We start from the raw sequence: 19,961 nt of genomic DNA on the forward strand, positions 1-19,961 counted from the left end.
ACGTGAAGCCTCCCGAGTCCTGGTCGTTTCCGTTTCCACGTGTTTTTCTGCCCATGCCTCGTCATTTCCCCGGTGTCGTCCTATCTTATCTTTTCTGTGTGTTTGTATGCAAGGCTGTCTTTATTCTTTATTCACAGATCTGCATTTGCAGGCTCCTGCTCGACAATTAGTCTCACCATCACTATTATAGTTAAGGGTATCATCATTGCCACCAAAATAGCCTCAAGTCCTCACAGGCATGTCACATGATGCTTATATTATCTCCAGAGGGTCACAGTGCTTGGTAGCTCAGTGCATGTGTGCTTCGTTTCATAGCATTGTATGGAAGATCGGAGAATTCTTTACTGCAGCTATAACTGATACTTAGATGCGCCTTGACTTCATTTTTTTTTCACAATTGTTGTCTTAGAACTTTAAATAAATTAAGTTGGGTTTTGTCACAGAAAAATATGAAAAGAAGCACAAAAATAAATGTTAGTACCATTGGAACCACGAGAATCTCTCCAAGATCACAGGACACCGTTTGGTGTGATTCATCTTGCACTGATCATACTGCACACATCATATTTTGTAGTCTTTCTTCCATTCTTTCCGTCACAGGTGCAATAACTCTCCGAAAACTATTTTATACCAGGAGTCTTCCTGTGTGTATTGTCCAATTAAACGCAGCAGAACTGTAAACAACAGGCCTCACCAGTATTGGCTGAGTTACGTCAAGGCAAGGAGGAGCAGTCTTCCTGCGCTACAGAGAGCAAGTTCTGCAAGTATGACAGCTCCTGGAAAGCTTTTAAACTTTTTTTAAAAAAGGATTTGGCTTTCACATTCAGCAGTAAATAAGTGACATGGTTCAGTTTTTTTTAGTATTATTTGAGCAGAATATTCTATATGGCTAAGTAGGATAAAGAAATTTTAGAGCACATTCAGCATACACTGGATGAGTTTTGAGTTTTTATTGTTATGGTATGAACTGTGGAGGCTTGTGTAATTGAATGATTCTTTCTTGAACTGTGCATTTTATAAGCCAAAAGTGTCACGTGAAAGCAGATGAGGTGAAGCCCCAATAAGCTGCAGTGTTGTGGTCCCAGAGGTGCAGACGCTGTACCCCCTGAGCTGGATTGAGAATCAGTTTTACTGATAGTATTTTTTTTTTTAATTAGAAAATAAATTTTACTGTAAGTGAAATTAAGCCATACAGTTTGGTTATAACCATACGTTATAGTAACAACAAGCCCATGGTAATATTATAGTTAACTGTAGCTTAGAGAATCGGACTCAAGAGTACAGTGATTTCTGAGTGCATGGGCCTGTGCAAGTCCAACACAAGTCAGACCTGGGAAAGTCGGCTTCCCCTCATATATATGACTGTGGAACTTAATAAAAAAAAAAGGTCATCGCCTGGTCGCGAGACTGGCTTTAAACCATGATCCCACTGAAGACCTGCAAACAAAACCAACGTACTGCGCGTTTATGGATATTTCCCAAACCGGTTCATGATATATATAGGTTTGAGTTTATGCTGTGCAGGTATTTTTGTTTTGTTTTGTGTTGTTTGTTTTTGAATGAAATATCACATCCCTGTCAAAGTTGGCTGCCAATCCAGTCCTTCTTCTTTTGCTCTGCCTGTAAGGGTTGGGCTGGTAAAGACGTTCCGGACAGTCTAAACGTGGGTGGGGTGTAGGAGGGTCATAAGGCAGGTAGGCCGCTCTTTCATTATACCCATTTTTGTCGAAAGCCGTCCTCCTGACTCCAGGTTCCCGCATACGTACGCGCGCGCGCGCACATCGGGGGTGTGTACAGTGAGCATCAGTGGCGCTGGCTGCTGTTGGACGCACGTACACACCGCCAGGCACTGCGCTCCATCAGACGGACGCTCATGATGAGAGGCTGCTCCAGCAGGTCCAAGCTCTCGCAGAACCAGGACAGAGCGGGTAAGAGGCGTCGATTTCCACGCTCCTCGGATCCGTTCGTTCAGCACTTTGAATTGTTCTCCTTTAACAGACAGACAGCGTAGGACGGCGAGGGGCAGCCCTTAAAGACGTAAACAAGAGTCGATGCCTGTTGGTGTGCTGGCGCTTTCACCTTTACCCTACATAACGGCAGCTGGCGACAGTCTCTGGGTTTTTCTCTTAAATAGTTGGCAGACTTATTTGGAACAGCAGCAGCTTCACAGCTACTGCCGGGCGGGTGTTTTAGAGCTGCTGCTAGAATAAAATAGATTTTAAAAAAATAACAAAACGACAATGTTAAGATTTGGGCGCGTGCGTGCGACACATCTTCCAGGTTATTGGTGTGTGCCATCATCGGGCTGTGATTGCTGTCATGGTCCTACACTGATTCCTGTGGTGCTGCTGGAGAGGCTGATGGTTTGCGTTTTATGGCTGTTTGTTGTGACTGATCAGATGCCGCTGCGATGTAACCGCAGCCTGTCGCTCGTGTCTGCTTCATCCTCGATCGTAATAAGCTTCGGGCTCCCTCACACTCCCTGTACGGCCAATGCCGACTTTACTACCAAGTGTAATGTTAATGTCCACTACTATGTTAGGAAATGACTTGTCCAGTATGTTACAGGCTACAGGCGGTTAGCTGCAATCAGAGCCTGACAGCTGCTGGGAGGAGGAGGAGGAGCCCGGCTCAGCTCCGTTTCCTGTTCATGTTCTCCAGTGGAGCTTTTTAAGACGACACTGAAAAATGTGCGAGAACCTCCTGCCAAGCAGGAGTGTCAGTGGAGGATTGTCAGTGGCTGATTTCTCATAGGCCGTGTACAACTTTATGCAAATATCCTTCATCTGATGTTCTCTAGCTGACTTTTACGCAGTTTTGCGGTTTCTGTCAAAACTTTTTGCACTGCAGCATGTTTATTTGACAGATGAAAATATAAAAATAAACCACGAGTTACTGTGCCATTTCTTCGTGGACCTGATGAACCTGACATATATTATAGTCTACTAGCAGACAGGGAATTTGAGCGTGTAGGGCCTATTTAATTAGAAAACCTCCATCAGAGCATATTTAGGTCAAGGGCCCTGTTGCTACCCCATCACGATCGACTCTGTGCTCCAAAATAGTATAACTATAACGAGAGGTGGGTAGGGTAGCCAAAAAAAATTGTACTCAAGTAATAGTAGCAGCACTACCTCAACATAGTTTTACTCAAGTAAAAGTAAAAGTAGCCGTTCAAGAAATTACTCGAGTAACAGTAAAAAAGAATTTAGTTTAAAAGAAATGCTACTTTAGTACTGTGTAACTGATCATAACATCTGATTTAATGTTTAAAAATGAGATAATCAAACAGACACAAATATAAAGTTTAGTGCAAATGTTGGTATTTGAAAGACTGAAAATCAAAAAACAACAACGACTTGACATAAACTGTAGGTTTGTGTCAGTGTCTCATGCATTTTTGATTAAAATGTGTTTATTATTCATGCAGTGAAGTTACACTGAGTAGAGTAGCGAGAAATGTTTCTCAAGTAAGAGTAGCAAAGCTTCATAATAATATTACTCAAGTAAAATTAAAAAGCACAGTGCAGTAAAGCTACTCCTAAAAGAATTTTTTCCCAAAGTACTCAGGTATATTTAAAAGAGTAAATGTAATTAGTGACTACCCACCTCTGATTATAACACATAAGAGTGTAAAGAGCTTTGAAAAACATATTAGGTACACCAGTGCAGTGATGTAAACTTTTTATACAGGTCTGATCAGGTCTGCATACGTTCTGCCTTTGTGAAGCTTTCTGTGTTTAGTTTTTATGTTTAGTGCCTGTGTGGTGTGCTAAGTTCTGTGTCCACTGCAGGGGTTTTGCACTCCCCCAACTGCTTTACTCTGTTCACCTGAGATGAAGAGCACATGACCTAACATATTATTGTGCATATATGACAAAATTGGACTTGCAAAAATGAGTCACCAGTGAGATGTGTTTTCAGGCTAGTGAGTTTGATTCCAGTAGCAAAGTTTAATATACTCATAGAGTGCAGACTTACAGATGAGGACAGATGGAGTGCAATACTGCCATCTCATGGACATTGTCAGGGAGTGGAGTGAAGTGTGTGAGCATGTGGGGAAAAAAGTTGTTTGCCATATAAAATGTGAAAGAAAAGCAGATATTTTTCACTTTACGTTTGATGTAGTGCAAAAACTATGGTTGAGTCAAGTTTCTAAGTAAGCCTCAGATTGGGACAGTGAACATAACAGCAGAACCCTGAAACAGAAATAGACATTATTAATGTTGCCTGTAACTATCTACACACTTTTTTCTGGTCTTTTTGGACAGGTCTGTTTGTGAGTATGAAAGTAGAATAAGTGGACTCTGACTATGACTAATGAGTCGAAACTCAAAGCAGTGCTGTGGTGTATAATCCCACATAATACACAGTGTCATCTTGTTGCTCCACACTTTCAAGAGTCAGGAGGAGTCAGGAGCAGCAACTAGTCATGGCTATCTCTTGGCCATGACCAGGCTAGTTGCTGCTTCAGGACTATTTACTGTTATTTTATTACATTTTACAGACACATACATTTGAATCGGGAAACACCAAACCCCTGTACTCAATTAAAACGAAAACATCTTTCCTAAAGACACACACAAAGTGTTTTTCCTGCTGACTAGACTTCTGTGAATCAGGTCAAAGGTTAAAGGTGGAAAGAACTATGCTGAAAATGTGGTTGCCAGGTTGGACAGTGATGAGAGGAATGGATAAAAGTGAAAGCACCTATTTGGCTACAAAGGGCTATTGAGGTCCATTTAAAGTAGAACTTTTAGGTTTTCATTAGTGAGTTTATGTAGAAGTTCAAAACCTTAAAAGAAGAAGAAGAAGAAGAAAGAAAGGAAGACAGCATGACTTTTACATACCTGATGTCTAGGAAATGTGTTGTTTATCAGTACTCCGCTGAGTGCATTTGAAATACAAACATGATATGGTTTTATGTGATAACACATATTGTTGAGTCTCCTAATCATCATACATAAGTTTTTTCTTATGTTTGTTTTAAGCATTATACATTGGTTTATGACCTTTCAGCTAAAAGTAAGCATTTGTAATTAGTCTTTTCAGCATTAATTGCTTATAAAATGGGTTCTGACCTTCATCTAAATCTCATTTATAAACCCAACTAGAGTAAATAAACAACACGTGATCACTTGACCTTTATGAACGCACTCACCATGTAACCCGGACCTCTGGGGTATGACTTTTCCAAAAGCTACCTTCAAGCATTCCAGTTAAGGATGTAAACCTGGAAATGTGAGTTAGGCTGCTCTCCATTTAAATACAAGCAAACAAAATTTGTGCTGACAAGGTCTGCTCTTCTCAAGAAATACTAGTTGTGTAAAGCATGCTTCTGTTGTGATAGCTTTTACAGGATCTTTGTCAAATTGTTATTAAGCTTTTCTAAAGACCTGGGCATTGATTAGTCCACAATAAGGCAAACTATACAACTAGAGAAAATTCAAGACTGGTGATCCACTCATTTTTTTTTCTTCCGTCTGTCCCGTTTGGTTCTTTTGCATCAGAATTATTGTCTAAAGGCAAAGAAAGATGCCCAGTAGATTTACTTTACCAAATGGACCATCCCGGCCTTGCCGTATTGGTCTATTTGATTCACCTTTGCTTTTATTGTTTATTTTATTTTATTTTCACTTGCTACACACGGGACAGACATGACTGAGGGAAAGAAAAGGGAGAAAGAAAGAGAGGTAGGGAAAGAAAAACAGCGGGGAAGAGGAACGGTGATAAAGGGCAAAAAAAACCCCAACAAAACAAAAAGACAAAAAAAATACATATATCAATCACCTGGATCACCTGTTGAGAAAGAAAAAAGAGAAAACAAGCAAAAAAAAGAGAGCAACATAATAAACAACATCATCGCGATGATCTATGTGAATATAACAGTAAATACTAAGTATTGAATATTATTGTGCAGCACGTAGGATCGATAGCTGGTGATCCACTCTTGAGGAGTGAGTGTCCTGCAAAGTTTACACTGGGGGCATCGCATGTACTCCTGAAATAGGCAACAAAGTATATAGTTTAGAGAAAAGGTAGTATACAGTGTTCAATGGTAACCTTATTGTCCCCAGTGGGAAATTGATTTGCAGTATGTCCACACATGAAACAACACACACACACACACACACACTCAAAACAGCCCAGAGAGAACAGCCCAAATGTTATCATCAACAAAGTCCAATGTCCAGTAGTGATGGCAACAATGCTTATGGTTTAGTGTTATTAATCATCACAATAGCAGCAGGTATAAAAGGCACTCTATGTCTCTTGGTTACTAAGGTTACTAAATCTGGTCTTATTGGTCAAAGACAAATTACCATGCCAAGCAATGATACAAAACATTAAAATACATCCAATAAAACTTTTATAAAAAAGGGTCATCATTTCAGAATCTCCTTAAAAAGTACGGTCGTTATTGGACCTTTTTCACTGTAGCATCAAAATGTGACTCAAAGGACAGAACCTTATCAAGAACAACCCCTAATTACTTAAAACTATCCACCAGTTCAGTTGCTGCACCATGTACTACTGTTGGTGCAGGATGGGGGGATGGCTTCCTGAAGTCAATTACCATGTCCTTACTTTTCAAGCTGCTGATCTTTAAGAATGACTGATCACACCAAGAAGCAGACTCATCTACAACAGGTCCAAAAGTCTAAAATCCCACCAACAAGATTAAAATCCAGTTTAAACGGGTTAAGAAGTTTATAAGCTAAGAGATGTGGCTGGATAGTATTAACAGCTGAAGAAAAGTCAATAAATAGGAGCCGAGCATGCGCTTTGGTCTCATCCAGATGGCGATATAGGAAATTTAATAAAATAAACTAACCATAGCATCATACAAGGCCTGTTACTGAAAGTATAATTATCACTTATTAATAAATGTATTAATTAATGAGTATTGGAGAAAGCATGCTATGAAAGAAACCAATGGAAACAAAGTCTAAGTTTTCCCTCCGCTGATGTTACGCACTGCTTTTGGGACATGCTGTGGACAACAAAAATGATGACAAGAAAGCTGAAGTTGTGGAGCAAGGCAGATGCCAAACTTCAGTACCAACTGTGAAGCACAGTGGTGGAAATCGTGTTTTGAAACTCCTTTGCTGTCTCTGTGCCTCTGTGCCTTGCAATTACTGAAAAAACAATGAATTCAAAACTGTATCAAAATGATTTATGGCAGAATGTCAAAGCAGCCCTTCGTTATGTAAAGCTTAGGAGAGGTTGGTTGGTACAACAGTGACCCAATGTCACTGTGAGCACTTTAAGCCAATGAGATGCTGCTGAGGACCATTATAAGAGGACCATTAGAATCAAGACCAGCCAGAAATATTTTTGAGCTTAAAACTGTTATTTAGAGGTGGGACAATGCAAATGTCAATGCTGCTATTGGTGCTGGATTGAAACTAGGGCAGTAGGATTTACACTAGTTTCTATCCTCTAGGTTCAGTATGTAGCGCACTGATTTATTTATCTATTTATTTATTTATTTTGTGGAAATGAAAAAATAGACCTCAAATACTGCACTATAAAAGTCCCTGAACCTTTTTGTGTTCACTGTCACATCCATTTTATTTCTCGCCTATAGCACAGTGAAACAACAGAAGTTGACTCAAAGCGTTTTGGAGTTTCAAAATACACGAGAAGCTGAAAGGTGTGTCATTGTGGAGAGTAAACGTCACAGTGATTTAATTGTCATTAAAGCGTGTTCATAATTTGCAAACTGATCGTGATGCATGTCATAAATCATGACACCCTGCTCCCTGTTAAATACGCTGCTTTTATAGGTTAACAATATTGATATCAGCAATACTGGCCCCGTAATTATTTGTTATGGGGTAATCGGTGTAATTATGCAACGATTGTGTTTTGTGGTTGCGCAAAACATATAAAACTTACGTTTAATCACAAAATTGTTTTGCGCCTGTGCTGTGATCATTACGTCCAACTGCCGGTTGTTGGTATCGGCAGATCGGGTCACGTGACAAGTGGCACAGAGAAAGAGAGAAAAGAACGCTCGTGCCGTCTCCATCCCGCCACACCAACGCGGATGAAGCACCGGTCGACTTCAGAGCAGCATCACGGGAAGAAGCCCCGTGTTCCTGCTGCCGCCGCGGCAACCTCCACCTCACCGCAAGACGGAATGGAGGACAAAGCAGCGACAAATCCGCGGGAGCTCACGCAAAACCCCCTGAAGAAGATTTGGATGCCGTATAAAAACGGCCTTCCTGAAAAACACATTTGTCAAAGGAAGGGTGCGTATGACGTGGCGACAACAGTTAGCTTGAATATATAACGTTTGTGGTCATATGAGTATCAATGGTTGTGCTTCACAGTTTCTCCGGAACCCTTTTGTCTCTTCCGCGTGCGCGTGAGCGCGTGTGTAGAGGCTTCCAGTCCGCCGTGAATAATGAGCGCTGGGTCAGTATGCATTAATATCTGTGTGGCAGTAGCTGCCGTTACCGCGGGGAGTACAGTTCACAGAGGTCAGACGTCTCTCTGCTGCAGCAGCCATCTGGTTCGCACGCTTATGTAAGGACTCACATGATGCTCGCCGCACATGAAGGCTGCTCGTATCGAGGAGAAAGGACTGGTCCGAGGGATGACCCTCTGTGTCGACCGCCGGTTGTAAACATGAATTGTATCCCCGCAGTCATGCGGCTCATTCGCCGTGTGGCTGTGCTGCTGAGTTTTACCAGCGCGCCGCAGCACGGTCAGGGTCTCCTCACTGTGGCCTGACTCGGAGAGGATTATTGGAATGAGCGGAGTTTAAAATAATGAGCATGTGGCCAGTGGTTGGCTGCTCTCTGGCCCAGTCACCTGTGTACGCAGTGGCTCAGTGTGCTGGCTTTCTCCAGATGTCTGTTGCAGTAAAAGTGCTGTTTCACAAGACCCCCGACACATCTTGCAGCAACTGTGACCTCTGTTATACTTCTGTCTATCACTCCACGTTGTCAGGGTGGTGAGACTTTATCAAGATGAACGATATCAGCACCACGCAGGCGCACACATTCTGATAATGCCAATCTAACGTTCAAATTATATCTTTATAAATTGTGTAATATGAAAGATAGCATTTTGGAGCCAGTCTCCTAATCTATCCCCAAACCTGGTTGTTGACAGTCTTGATTGAGTAACTGTGTGTTTTTAAATTTGACTTTCGTATTGTAAGGGATCAGCTGCGGACTGAAGCTTCCTTGATCTCTTTCATTTCAGTATGTATGACCAACTGTCCCACACTCATTGTTACCGTGGGCCTACCTGCCAGAGGGAAGACCTACATCTCCAAGAAGCTGACCCGCTATCTCAACTGGATCGGAGTGCCCACCAGAGGTACATGTGCCATAGAGTTGAACAGAGTGTATCAGATTTTAGTAAAATTATGCACAAGAGCAGAAGCACCAGTGAGAGTGTTTTGAGTGCAATTATAATAAATAGCTTTTGCCTCCATTTTTTTTCTCTTTAGAGTTTAATGTTGGACAGTACAGAAGAGAGTTTGTAAAGATCTACAAGTCCTTTGAGTTCTTCCGTCCGGACAACGAGGAGGGGTTAAAGATCAGAAGGTAAGGGTGCTTTTGGCATCATGCTACCTTAACAAGTTATTTAATCACTAATTATGTAACATTTTATGGCCGATTGTCTGTGATTTTCACAGAAAGTGTGCTTCAGCGGCATTGAACGATGTGCGGGAGTACCTCACAGAAGACGGAGGCCAGGTTGCGGTGGGTCATGTGTTAATTATCACACAGGCTGAGATATTTTCTTCAGCTCAGATACGGGGTGCAGTGCTAAAAAAGCTCATATAATGTGTGTGTTACTACAGGTGTTCGATGCAACAAACACTACCCGAGAAAGAAGGGAGACCATCCTGGAGTTTGCGGAGCAGAATGGCTTTAAGGTAACCTGGCGGGCTCAAAGTGAGGGTTCGGGTTTTGCTGGCGGTCACACTGATTCTGTCTTCTGTCTTCCTTCAGGTGTTCTTTGTGGAGTCTGTGTGTGAAGACCCAGATGTCATACAGGAGAACATAGTGGTGAGTGTCTGTGTTTGTTGGCACTGTTTTGACTCGTTAGAAGATGCAGGGCTCACTCCTCTGCTGTTGCTCTACTTTAGCAAGTGAAACTGGATAGCCCGGACTACACCAACTGCAACACAGAAGAAGCAGTGGAAGATTTCATGAAGCGGATTAAGTGCTATGAAAACTCGTACGAGACACTGGATGAGGTACTGGACAGGTGAGGTGGAACCTGGTGATGGTGTGTGTGTCCCCATTGCAAAACTATGGGAGTAACCGGCTTAAAAAATACATTTTCTTATTGTATTTTATCTGTGTTCTCCCCTCAGAGATCTGTCCTACATTAAAATCATGGACGTTGGTCAGCGGTACTTGGTCAATAGAGTGTTAGACCACATCCAGAGCCGGATTGTCTACTACCTCATGAACATCCACATCACACCCCGCTCCATCTACCTGTGCCGCCACGGGGAGAGCGAGCTAAACGTCAAGGGTCGTATCGGAGGAGACTCGGGTCTGACGATTAGAGGGAAGGAGGTACAACGAAACTTTACAATCAAAGAAAAAATGTCTTCTAAACCCTTACCTGTCTTCCTCCTGACTGCATGAGCTATTGTGAAAATAAATAAAGGTTTTGTTTTTCTTTCTCCAGTTTGCTAAGAAGCTGAGCCACTTCATCCAGGAGCAAAACATTAGCGACCTCAAGGTATGGACTAGTCAGATGAAGAGAACCATCCAGACAGCCGAAGCCCTCAATGTGCCCTATGAACAGTGGAAGGTCCTGAATGAGATTGATGCTGTAGGTGGTGCTCTCTTGGCTTCTGCACATCACTGTTGACTACCTCTTTGTGCTTCTGTGTTGAAGTTGAACCCGTATGTGCATTTTAGGGTGTGTGTGAGGAGTTGATGTATGAGGAGATCCAAAGAAACTACCCTCTGGAGTTTGCACTAAGAGACCAGGACAAATATCGCTATCGCTATCCAAAAGGAGAGGTCAGTGGTTATTTTTTAACATGTGGAACATTGCTAATGCAGACAGGATTTTCCTTTGTGGGCATAATGAAGTGCTCTTTTTCTTTCTGATAACCACAAACATGATCTAATTTTATCTTAATGGCTTCTGGCAGCCTACTCTGTGCTAATGAGCTTCAGCTTCTCAGACAGTATCGGCTTAACACTAGATCACAGTAAACAAAGGCTTCAGCATCAGTGTGTGTGTGTGTGTGTGCCAGATATATGTGATCAGGTGGTTTGAGGTGCCTGCTGGTCCTTTCTCACCTTTAGTTCATTCCATTACCTCTCCATTAATCTGTAACAGGAAGATGGATATGGGCATTAGCTGGTTGCCCAGTCGGGCGGTGACATCATGCTTTCGGAAATGTCGTTAAAGCCTATGTTAGTCTACACAGCCTGTATGGATTTTCCATTTGCTCAGATGTCATCCTGTTCACCTGTGAATTAATTACTCTGCAGGATGTGTCAATGTCAAGTGGAAGTCTTATTTTACACATTCAGTTTTTTATATTGTTTTGGGGATTCGCACGATTGCCTTTTCCGTTGTTTTGTGCCACTCAGTCCTATGAGGACCTGGTGCAGCGGTTGGAGCCCGTCATCATGGAGCTGGAGCGGCAGGAGAACGTGCTGGTCATCTGTCATCAAGCTGTCCTGCGCTGCCTGTTGGCATACTTTCTGGACAAAACAGCAGGTCAGTTTTCAAACTGAAATGTCAAGAAACCTGAGAGGTGTAAGAGAAAAATAATTTTAGGAAACACATTTTAGTGTAAAACACACACAACATTTTTATTGTAGATCACGTAGATCCTGGAGCTATCTGCTCAGTTTCATTTTCACATCTATTGAAGGCAGAGTGATAGATGAATTATTGTGCATGTCCGGTCCCCGGCTGCTTCCGCAGCTTCACATGCCAGACTAACTTTTGTGCACCTCACAGACCTTCTTGGTTGGGTTAGAGTCTTTTTAACTAAGATGCTGGATGAGAGGTTTGTGCGCTGACGTGTTTTGCATAAAGCTCATTTTTCAAGTGAGCAGTTGGAGACGTACGTGGCTGACTGACCTCATTTCTGTTTTTCCTTTATTTCAATAATTCCTCCACTTCAGAATTCTTCACTGTGTCACTGTCTCACACTCACACTGTACTTGAGGGGTATTAAAAACTGCCATATTGTATTTAGCGATTAATGGGTTTTTTTCACCCCTCCAAAATAACGATCCATGATGAGTTTACTAGCAGACGCTGTTATTTTGAAAGTTACCTTGCTGTTAGCCAGATAGTTCATGATATCATTAGCAACCTCTCATGAGTGCAGCCTGTGACAGCAGTCTTTGTTGTGAGGCGGCACAAACTAAACTGCAGGTCCAAGAACATGGAGTTGGAGTCCATCTGCTAGAAAATAATAATAATAATAATAATAATGGATTGCATTTATATAGCACTTTTCGGGGCCCTCAAAGCGCTTTACAATTCCACTATTCATTCATTCTCACATTCACACACTGGTGGAGGCAAGCTACAGTTGTAGCCACAGCTGTCCTGGGGCAGACTGACAGAAGCGAGGCTGCCATATCGCGCCATCGGCCCCTCTGGCCATCACCAGTAGGTGGTAGGTGAAGTGTCTTGCCCAAGGACACAACGACCGAGGCTGTCCGAGCCGGGGCTCAAACCGGCAACCTTCCGGTTACAGGACGAACTGCCAACTCTTTGAACCACGATGGCCCCAAAGAAAGCAGAGAGAACTCTTGGCTGGAAGTAGTGCTTAAACAACGGAAAAAACACAAACTTTGTCCTAAACCTCTCATGTTTAACTGTTTTCCACTTTTTCTTTGGTCATTTTAGCCTTTTTAGCCAGGGTGAAGGGAGTATCTGCCATCAAACAAGAGGACAGCCGCATGTAGCTATGATGATTGTTTGCTAGTTCACCTTACATGCATTAATGTAATAACGTGGTTAGCCTACTCAACGTGTCTTTTAGACCCCATTCCTACAAAACTGCTCAAAGAAGTCCTGCCATTAATTAATTCTTCGATCTTAAATATGATCAACCTATCTCTAATAATCTGCTATGTACCACAGGCCTTCAAGCTGGCTGTAGTTAAACCTTTACTCAAAAAGCCATCTCTAGACCCAGCAGTCTTAGCTAATTATAGGCCAATCTCCAACCTTCCTTTCATATCAAAAATCCTTGAAAGAGTAGTTGTCAAACAGCTAACAGATCATCTGCAGAGGAATGGTTTATTTGAAGAGTTTCAGTCAGGTTTCAGAGTTCATCACAGCACAGAAACAGCTTTAGTGAAGGTTACAAATGATCTTCTTATGGCCTCTGACAGTGGACTCATCTCTGTGCTTGTCCTGCTAGACCTCAGTGCAGCGTTCGATACTGTTGACCATAATATCCTATTAGAGCGATTAGAACATGCTGTAGGTATTACAGGTACTGCACTGCAGTGGTTTGTATCATATCTATCTAATAGACTCCAATTCGTGCATGTAAATGGAGAGTCCTCTTCACACACTGAGGTTAATTATGGAGTTCCACAGGGTTCAGTGCTAGGACCAATTCTGTTTACATTATACATGCTTCCCTTAGGCAGCATCATTAGAAGACATAGCATACATTTTCACTGTTATGCAGATGACACCCAGCTCTATCTGTCCATGAAGCCAGATAACACACACCAATTAGTTAGACTGCAGGAATGTCTTAAAGACATAAAGACCTGGATGGCCGCTAACTTTCTGCTTCTTAATTCAGATAAAACTGAGGTTATTGTACTCGGCCCTGAAAAGCTTAGAAATATGGTATCTAACCAGATTCTTACTCTGGATGGCATTACCTTGGCCTCCAGTAACGCGGTGAGGAACCTTGGAGTCATTTTTGACCAGGACATGTCCTTCAACGCACATATTAAACAAATATGTAAGACTGCGTTCTTCCATTTGCGCAACATCTCTAAAATTAGAAATATCCTGTCTCAGAGTGACGCTGAAAAATCTTAAATAATCAGGCCCCATCTTATCTTAATGATCTTGTAGTACCATATCACCCTATTAGAGCGCTCCGCTCTCGCTCTGCAGGCCTACTTGTTGTTCCTAGAGTATTTAAAAGTAGAATGGGAGGGAGAGCCTTCAGTTTTCAGGCCCCTCTTCTGTGGAACCAGCTTCCAGTTTGGATTCGGGAGACAGACACTATCTCTACTTTCAAGATTAGGCTTAAAACTTTCCTTTTTGCTAAAGCATATAGTTAGGGCTGGACCAGGTGATCCTGAATCCTCCCTTAGTTATGCTGCAATAGACTTAGGCTGCCGGGGGATTCCCATGATGCATTGAGTTTTTCCTTTCCAGTCACCTTTCTCACTCACTATGTATTAATAGACCTCTCTGCATTGAATCATATCTGTTATTAATCTCTGGCTCTCTTCCACAGCATGTCTTTTATCCTGTCTTCCTTCTCTCACCCCAACCGGTCGCAGCAGATGGCCGCCCCTCCCTGAGCCTGGTTCTGCCGGAGGTTTCTTCCTGTTAAAAGGGAGTTTTTCCTTCCCACTGTCGCCAAAGTGCTTGCTCATAGGGGGTCATATGATTGTTGGGTTTTTCTCTGTATCTATGAAGCGCCTTGAGGCGACTTTTGTTGTGATTTGGCGCTATATAAATAAAATTGAATTGAATTGAAACGTAAATTAGCTACTCACGCAGAGAAGAACGGCTGCTGCCACCATCATCCGTCATCATTTCTGCTACACTGGCAGGGCTAGGGGCCAGGACTCTCCTCTTCGTGTTTTTGGGGGATGTTGCATAACAGGCAACCCACCCGCAGTAGATGCGCTCGGTGTGAGGTCTCGCAGCAAGCTATCAAATACGGCGCATTTCTGGGCTTTTTAAAAAAAACGCTATGCGTCGCCAGGTGTTTCATCGGATTTGAGGTGTTACCTCCTTTGACAGTATCACAGTATCAGCTTAAAGCACTTGTTGCAGGCTGCTGAGTTTGCATATTTTGCTATGAAGTACAGCCAGACTTTTGACCACTTCGCCTTGGACATTTTTAATCTGTAGCTCTGCTCTAACAGAACGTACGTACCTGGCCCCGCCTACTATCCTCGGAAACGTAAAATGATTGGCTAGAATCTAAAGTGTATCACAGCTCAGGAAAAAAAAGCACCGAAATGTGCGCTGCTTTTCGGTCTGGTTACTACCGTTTATGTCAGAACCGGTGCCATCATGGCACCGGACACCGGTACCCATCCCTATTTGGACCCATTCTTTATTCATCACAAAATACTTGTTTACTACCTGATGAATCATATCTTTTATTAATTCATTTTAAAAAGTGCGCATGTGACTCCTTTAGCATGCACATGCACGAGTACCTGCTCCCACTATGAAAAGAATGTAAATATGTGAAAAGCACTGTGTGTACTTATACGGTGGTGCTCTAATGAACTCATCTTTCCATACAGAGGAGCTTCCATATCTGAAGTGCCCACTACACACGGTGCTGAAGCTGACACCGGTGGCCTACGGTAGGTCCGCTGTCGTGCCAATGTGCAATGTACAAACTGAATATACATCTGCTGCCACATAAACTAATCAAACAAACCTTCTTTCTGCACGCTTAGGCTGTAAAGTGGAGTCCATCAGCCTAAACGTGGATGCAGTGAACACGCACAGAGAGAGGCCAGCGGTGGGTAGCATGACACACACACGCACACATTAAACAGACACATACAGCAGAGCCTGCTTTCTCACAGGTAAGGTCGCTCACTGTGGTGCTCCTTTCTGATTTCCATGCTTTCGTAATCGATGCAGAGCTGGCTCGTTTGGCAGATCCTGTGTTGGTTACAGACAGTGTTGGTCAAGTTATGAAAAAAGTAATCAGTAACTAATTACTCATTACTTCCCCAAAAAAGTAATCCCGTTACTTTACTGATTACTTATTCTCAACGGTAATTAATTACTTAGTTACTTTTTAAAAACACGACTTACAACCTGAATAGGTGATAAAGCGATATATCTTTCAGCCCAATTCTACTTTTTCTGCATAATCCATCATACAAAATGTAATCAAATGGAAAAGTCTCTTTATAAAACTTGTTTTATTAGTTTTAATCTTTTAACTTTATGCATCAAGCAAAAATTAAATTATCTGCACCATTCTCTGACTTGAAGAAATTAGTTTAACATTTAAACCTATTTTCTACACATTCCAGCACATAAAATAAAATATTTTTTGTGTTTACACTCACTCTTTCAAATAGATGCAAGTAAAACACAGCAGAAAACAAATAAAATCAAAGACTAGCAGTCCTGTTGCTCTATTTTCACCTGTATAGCAGGAGTGGCATAGGCGGAGGTTTACCCTGGTGCAGGTGTGCCGCAGCGGTCAGTTGAAGAATCCGCGAGTTTCTCTGTGAATTTCCCATTACATCGTACTCGGTGCTTGTTTAGGGTTTTTTTTTTTTTTTTTTTTTTTTTCGCTGTAAAAAGAAGTTTTCTTCCCACGTACCACGGACACTAATGTTTTTGTCACTTTTTATGGAATCAAACTCAAAGTAAATGGTAAATGGTCAGTACTTCCACGCTTTAAACGCTGCACGCTCATACTCTCTCCCGCACTCGATATATGATCCATTGTTGATCTGCACACAGCTGTTGCCACGAACGTCATACTCGCTTACGTCATTGTCATGAGACATTCTCGCAAAAAAATCACGGTTTTAGTAACGCAGCGTGCTTGCGGGAAAGTAACGGTAATCTAATTACCGTTTTTGCAATAGTAATCCCTTTACTCGTTACTTGAAAAAAGTAATCAGATTATGCGTTACTGCCCACCTCTGGTTACAGATTAATGAAACACTGACTAACTGCTCTTCACATTCTCCCTCATTTCCTTTAGATAAATAGTCCTCCAAGTGGACCATTTTAACTGTTTTATTATTATTATTTTTTCTAACAGGAGTTGATACTGAACAGCGATGAATTCTGCATAACAAATACTACAACAGTGAATGTTTTATGCTCTGCGTGTGTTTTATGGTTGAGCACTTACATTATTTTATTTTTTAACTTTTGAACTAGATTGGCAAAACCATAAATATGTGCATACAGTGGTTTTCATTTCTTCTTGATGCTGTCACACAAGTGGAAAAACAGATAAATCCTTGAAACCTTAAACGTGATGCATTATTCCAAGTCGTTGACATGGTGTGTGCCCAGTGGATTTCATGTCTCCCTTGTGTTTTGATCCCTCCTCCTTTTTGTCTGTTTTTTTTTTTTATCAAACAGAACGTAGACGTGTCGCGGATGTCAGAGGAAGCTTTGCTAACAGTGCCATCTCACCAGTGAGGCAGTACCCTCCCCTCCCAACACCCCCAACCCTCCCCCCTCCTTTAGTCCTTCATTACCCACACAGAACCCTTCAGATGCACAGTGTACCTTCAGGGAAAAAAAATCCCTGACTGAGTCTCTTTCCACTCTTCATGTCTTCTGTTCTTCCTTCTCTTGTAATAATAAGATGTGATGATGGTGGTAATCGACTGGAATCCAGTTTGTAATTTTTCATTTATTAATCCTGTCACGGACCTTGTGACAAGCTCATTCTCCTATTTTTGGAGAATGAATAAAAAAGCAAAACAATCAAATGAAGGTGTTTTTGAGCTGATGCTGTACTCCCGACTGTGAAACAGTGACACTCCAGCACCTTCTGAAGTGCAGTCAGTGAATACGTTGTTTATTTGATTCTGTCTGTTGAACTGATTTTTAACCACGTTAACTTTTAACGGTGTGCCATCACTTTATATGTTTGTAGATAGCAGTCAGGAAACTCTTAAGGTTAGCGCTTTGTGACGTAGCCAAGTGGTGCAGTTTCTCTATATTTGCACATAAACTCTTGCACATAAGCTCCTGTTTAATTTGTTAAGATGTCCTAACACTGTCTAATGAAAATGCTGGAAATATGAAATTACACTTTTCTTGTGAAACAATGTGAAGACTCTCACAGTGTTTTTCACGTTACTGATCAGAACTAAGAGGAAGCTATTTCTGTTGACTGTTTTTAAATAAACTACACTTCCATATCATGTATCTTTATCACACTCTTTTTGTGCTTCATTTTAGAAAGCATGGCATGAATCTGCTTCACTGTTTGATATTAATGAATTGTTAAAGACTTAAAATGACTTGGGTGTTTCTTACTGATATCAGAGGGAGATCAAACAAACGCTGGAATTTCCTTCGTATCTTCTTCTGTGTACACATGAAACGTTCAGTGCAGTGCAAACCAGGAGACTGAGATTTCTCCTGGTCATTCATATGCAAAGACTCCACTGGGGTGAATAGCAAACAGCTAAACAAAACGCTCACTGTGCCAGTCACAGATTTCTGTCTGCACTGACTTAACAAGGCTCTCTGATTAAAATTAAACAAAATAAGAGGAAATTTTAAAAAATCACATTTAAAGTAAAGAAAAAGTAGTAACAAGCATTTTAGGTTAGTCTCAGGTGCTGCTGTGAGGTTTAGAGAAACATGTAGTTACCAACTTCCAGACACCAATTACTTGGCAGTCTGCTCACGCCAGTGACTGTCATGGTGATGGGGCTCTCCAGATGGTGCCTTGGGCAAAAGAAATGCAAAAAGTCGTAGATGGAAAACTGATGGAAGAAGTTGCAGCAGCAGCAGACAAAAGCATTAACATCCACTGACAGAGAGAAAAAAAGGCTTTCTTGTTTTTTTTCACCCCAGTAAAAGAAGAGTCCTTGTTTTGGTGACTTGTGATAAAAGTGGGCTTGTGTTGATGTATATTCACTCAGGACACTGACGCTGCTGCATTCCTTCTTCCAGAACGTGAACGTCCAACGTACGGCTGAAGACGCCTTGCAGACCGTCCCTCCTCATCTCTGATACCTCTGCTGGCTGGAACCCGGTGATGCTGAAAGCTGGACCTTTCCCCTTCCTCCTTTTTCTTCCTTTTTTTCCACCTTTCCAAATGTGCACAACCTCCTCACACTGGTGACCAGCAGGTTAATGTGTCTCCTTCTTCCTCCTCCACCAGCGCCATACACACGCACACATTTCTCTGTTACCCCTTGTTTAAGCATATTTTTTTGAGGAACTTGCGAGTGTCCGGGCCTCAGTGTTCAGCGGGCCCTCGGCATCGCTGTTCCAAATTATTTATGAATCAAAGTATTGTCTTGCACAGCAGGGAGTTAAACGCTTGGCTCACACAGCAGATTCCTGTCTGCCTGTTACTGTACTCCGTGTGGTTTCATTGTGTTGATTTTGCGCAGCAGTAGCACTAACACTGAAAGTTACTGTTTTGTGTCTTGAAGTATTAACCCTGTGATATTTTTTTTTTCCCGCTCCATGTTTTTGATATGCAACTGTAACGTGCAGTCATTATCGGATGTGAAGCTGTATTCAGTGATAATGTGCACTTTGTAGGCTGCAAACCTACTCGGACAACAGCTTACTATTTTTAAAGTGCTGATTCAGTAATAGATTAAAGGACTGGGTCGTTCATTTTTAATGGTAAACAAGTAGCCATTTCATTTTGTAGGGCTGGCTGGTGTAATAGCTTTCCTTAGCTATGTGGTGTACTGTATCTGCTTGTACAGTGTCAGCTGAAACTGATGTTTTATGTAAATGATGATTCCACACACGACGGGCCTTCAGTGAAATACACTCACATGCTTTCACTCATTTCTGTGGAGAACACATCAGAGCATTAAACATGCAAAACAGAAACAAAGAACACAATATTAGCTTGAAGTTGGTGTTGTGGGTTAAGATTTAAAAAAAAATGTACATCCCAACTACACAATAATAAAGATGTTATTTTTTTAAGCCAACCACTCCAATCTGTCTTCTCACTTGAGATTTTTGTGACTGCATACCTTGTGATGGGTTTCTTTATGAGGGTTTTGTGCAGTACTGTT

General features: G+C 41.8%; 1 protein-coding gene across 5 annotated transcripts; it reads left to right on the forward strand.

Moving 5' to 3' along the window:
• Window positions 1-1,770: 1,770 nt before the first annotated feature.
• On the forward strand, window positions 1,771-19,874 carry pfkfb4a (6-phosphofructo-2-kinase/fructose-2,6-biphosphatase 4a). 5 transcript variants are annotated; one of them, XM_026168715.2, is made up of 14 exons: window positions 1,771-1,928; window positions 9,220-9,336; window positions 9,470-9,566; window positions 9,659-9,725; window positions 9,827-9,901; window positions 9,978-10,034; window positions 10,115-10,236; window positions 10,346-10,553; window positions 10,669-10,815; window positions 10,905-11,009; window positions 11,592-11,721; window positions 15,489-15,551; window positions 15,648-15,712; window positions 18,868-19,874. In XM_026168715.2, exons 1-14 carry the CDS (start codon window positions 1,874-1,876, stop codon window positions 18,925-18,927), a joined length of 1,368 nt encoding a protein of 455 aa, XP_026024500.2. In that variant the 5' UTR covers window positions 1,771-1,873; the 3' UTR covers window positions 18,928-19,874. The 5 variants fall into 5 exon arrangements, with proteins under 5 accessions (XP_026024500.2, XP_026024502.2, XP_080157531.1 ...); XM_026168717.2 differs by lacking the exon at window positions 18,868-19,874 and adding an exon at window positions 17,314-18,117; XM_026168713.2 differs by lacking the exon at window positions 1,771-1,928 and adding an exon at window positions 7,987-8,258.
• The last annotated feature ends 87 nt before the right edge of the window (window positions 19,875-19,961 follow it).

This window comes from Astatotilapia calliptera, chromosome 5 (genome assembly GCF_964374335.1).
Source record: "Astatotilapia calliptera chromosome 5, fAstCal68.1, whole genome shotgun sequence".
NCBI lineage: Eukaryota > Metazoa > Chordata > Actinopteri > Cichliformes > Cichlidae > Astatotilapia > Astatotilapia calliptera.

What these genes read in the sequence shown, in the direction of transcription:
- pfkfb4a (XM_080301405.1), top strand. Translation starts at nt 8,054, where the DNA reads ATGAAGCACCGGTCGACTTCAGAGCAGCATCACGGGAAGAAGCCCCGT. An exon ending in AAGACGGAGGCCAGGTTGCG is followed by an intron (nt 9,726 to 9,826) that starts GTGGGTCATGTG and finishes GTGTTACTACAG; the next exon opens with GTGTTCGATGCAACAAACAC. An exon ending in TGACGATTAGAGGGAAGGAG is followed by an intron (nt 10,554 to 10,668) that starts GTACAACGAAAC and finishes TTCTTTCTCCAG; the next exon opens with TTTGCTAAGAAGCTGAGCCA.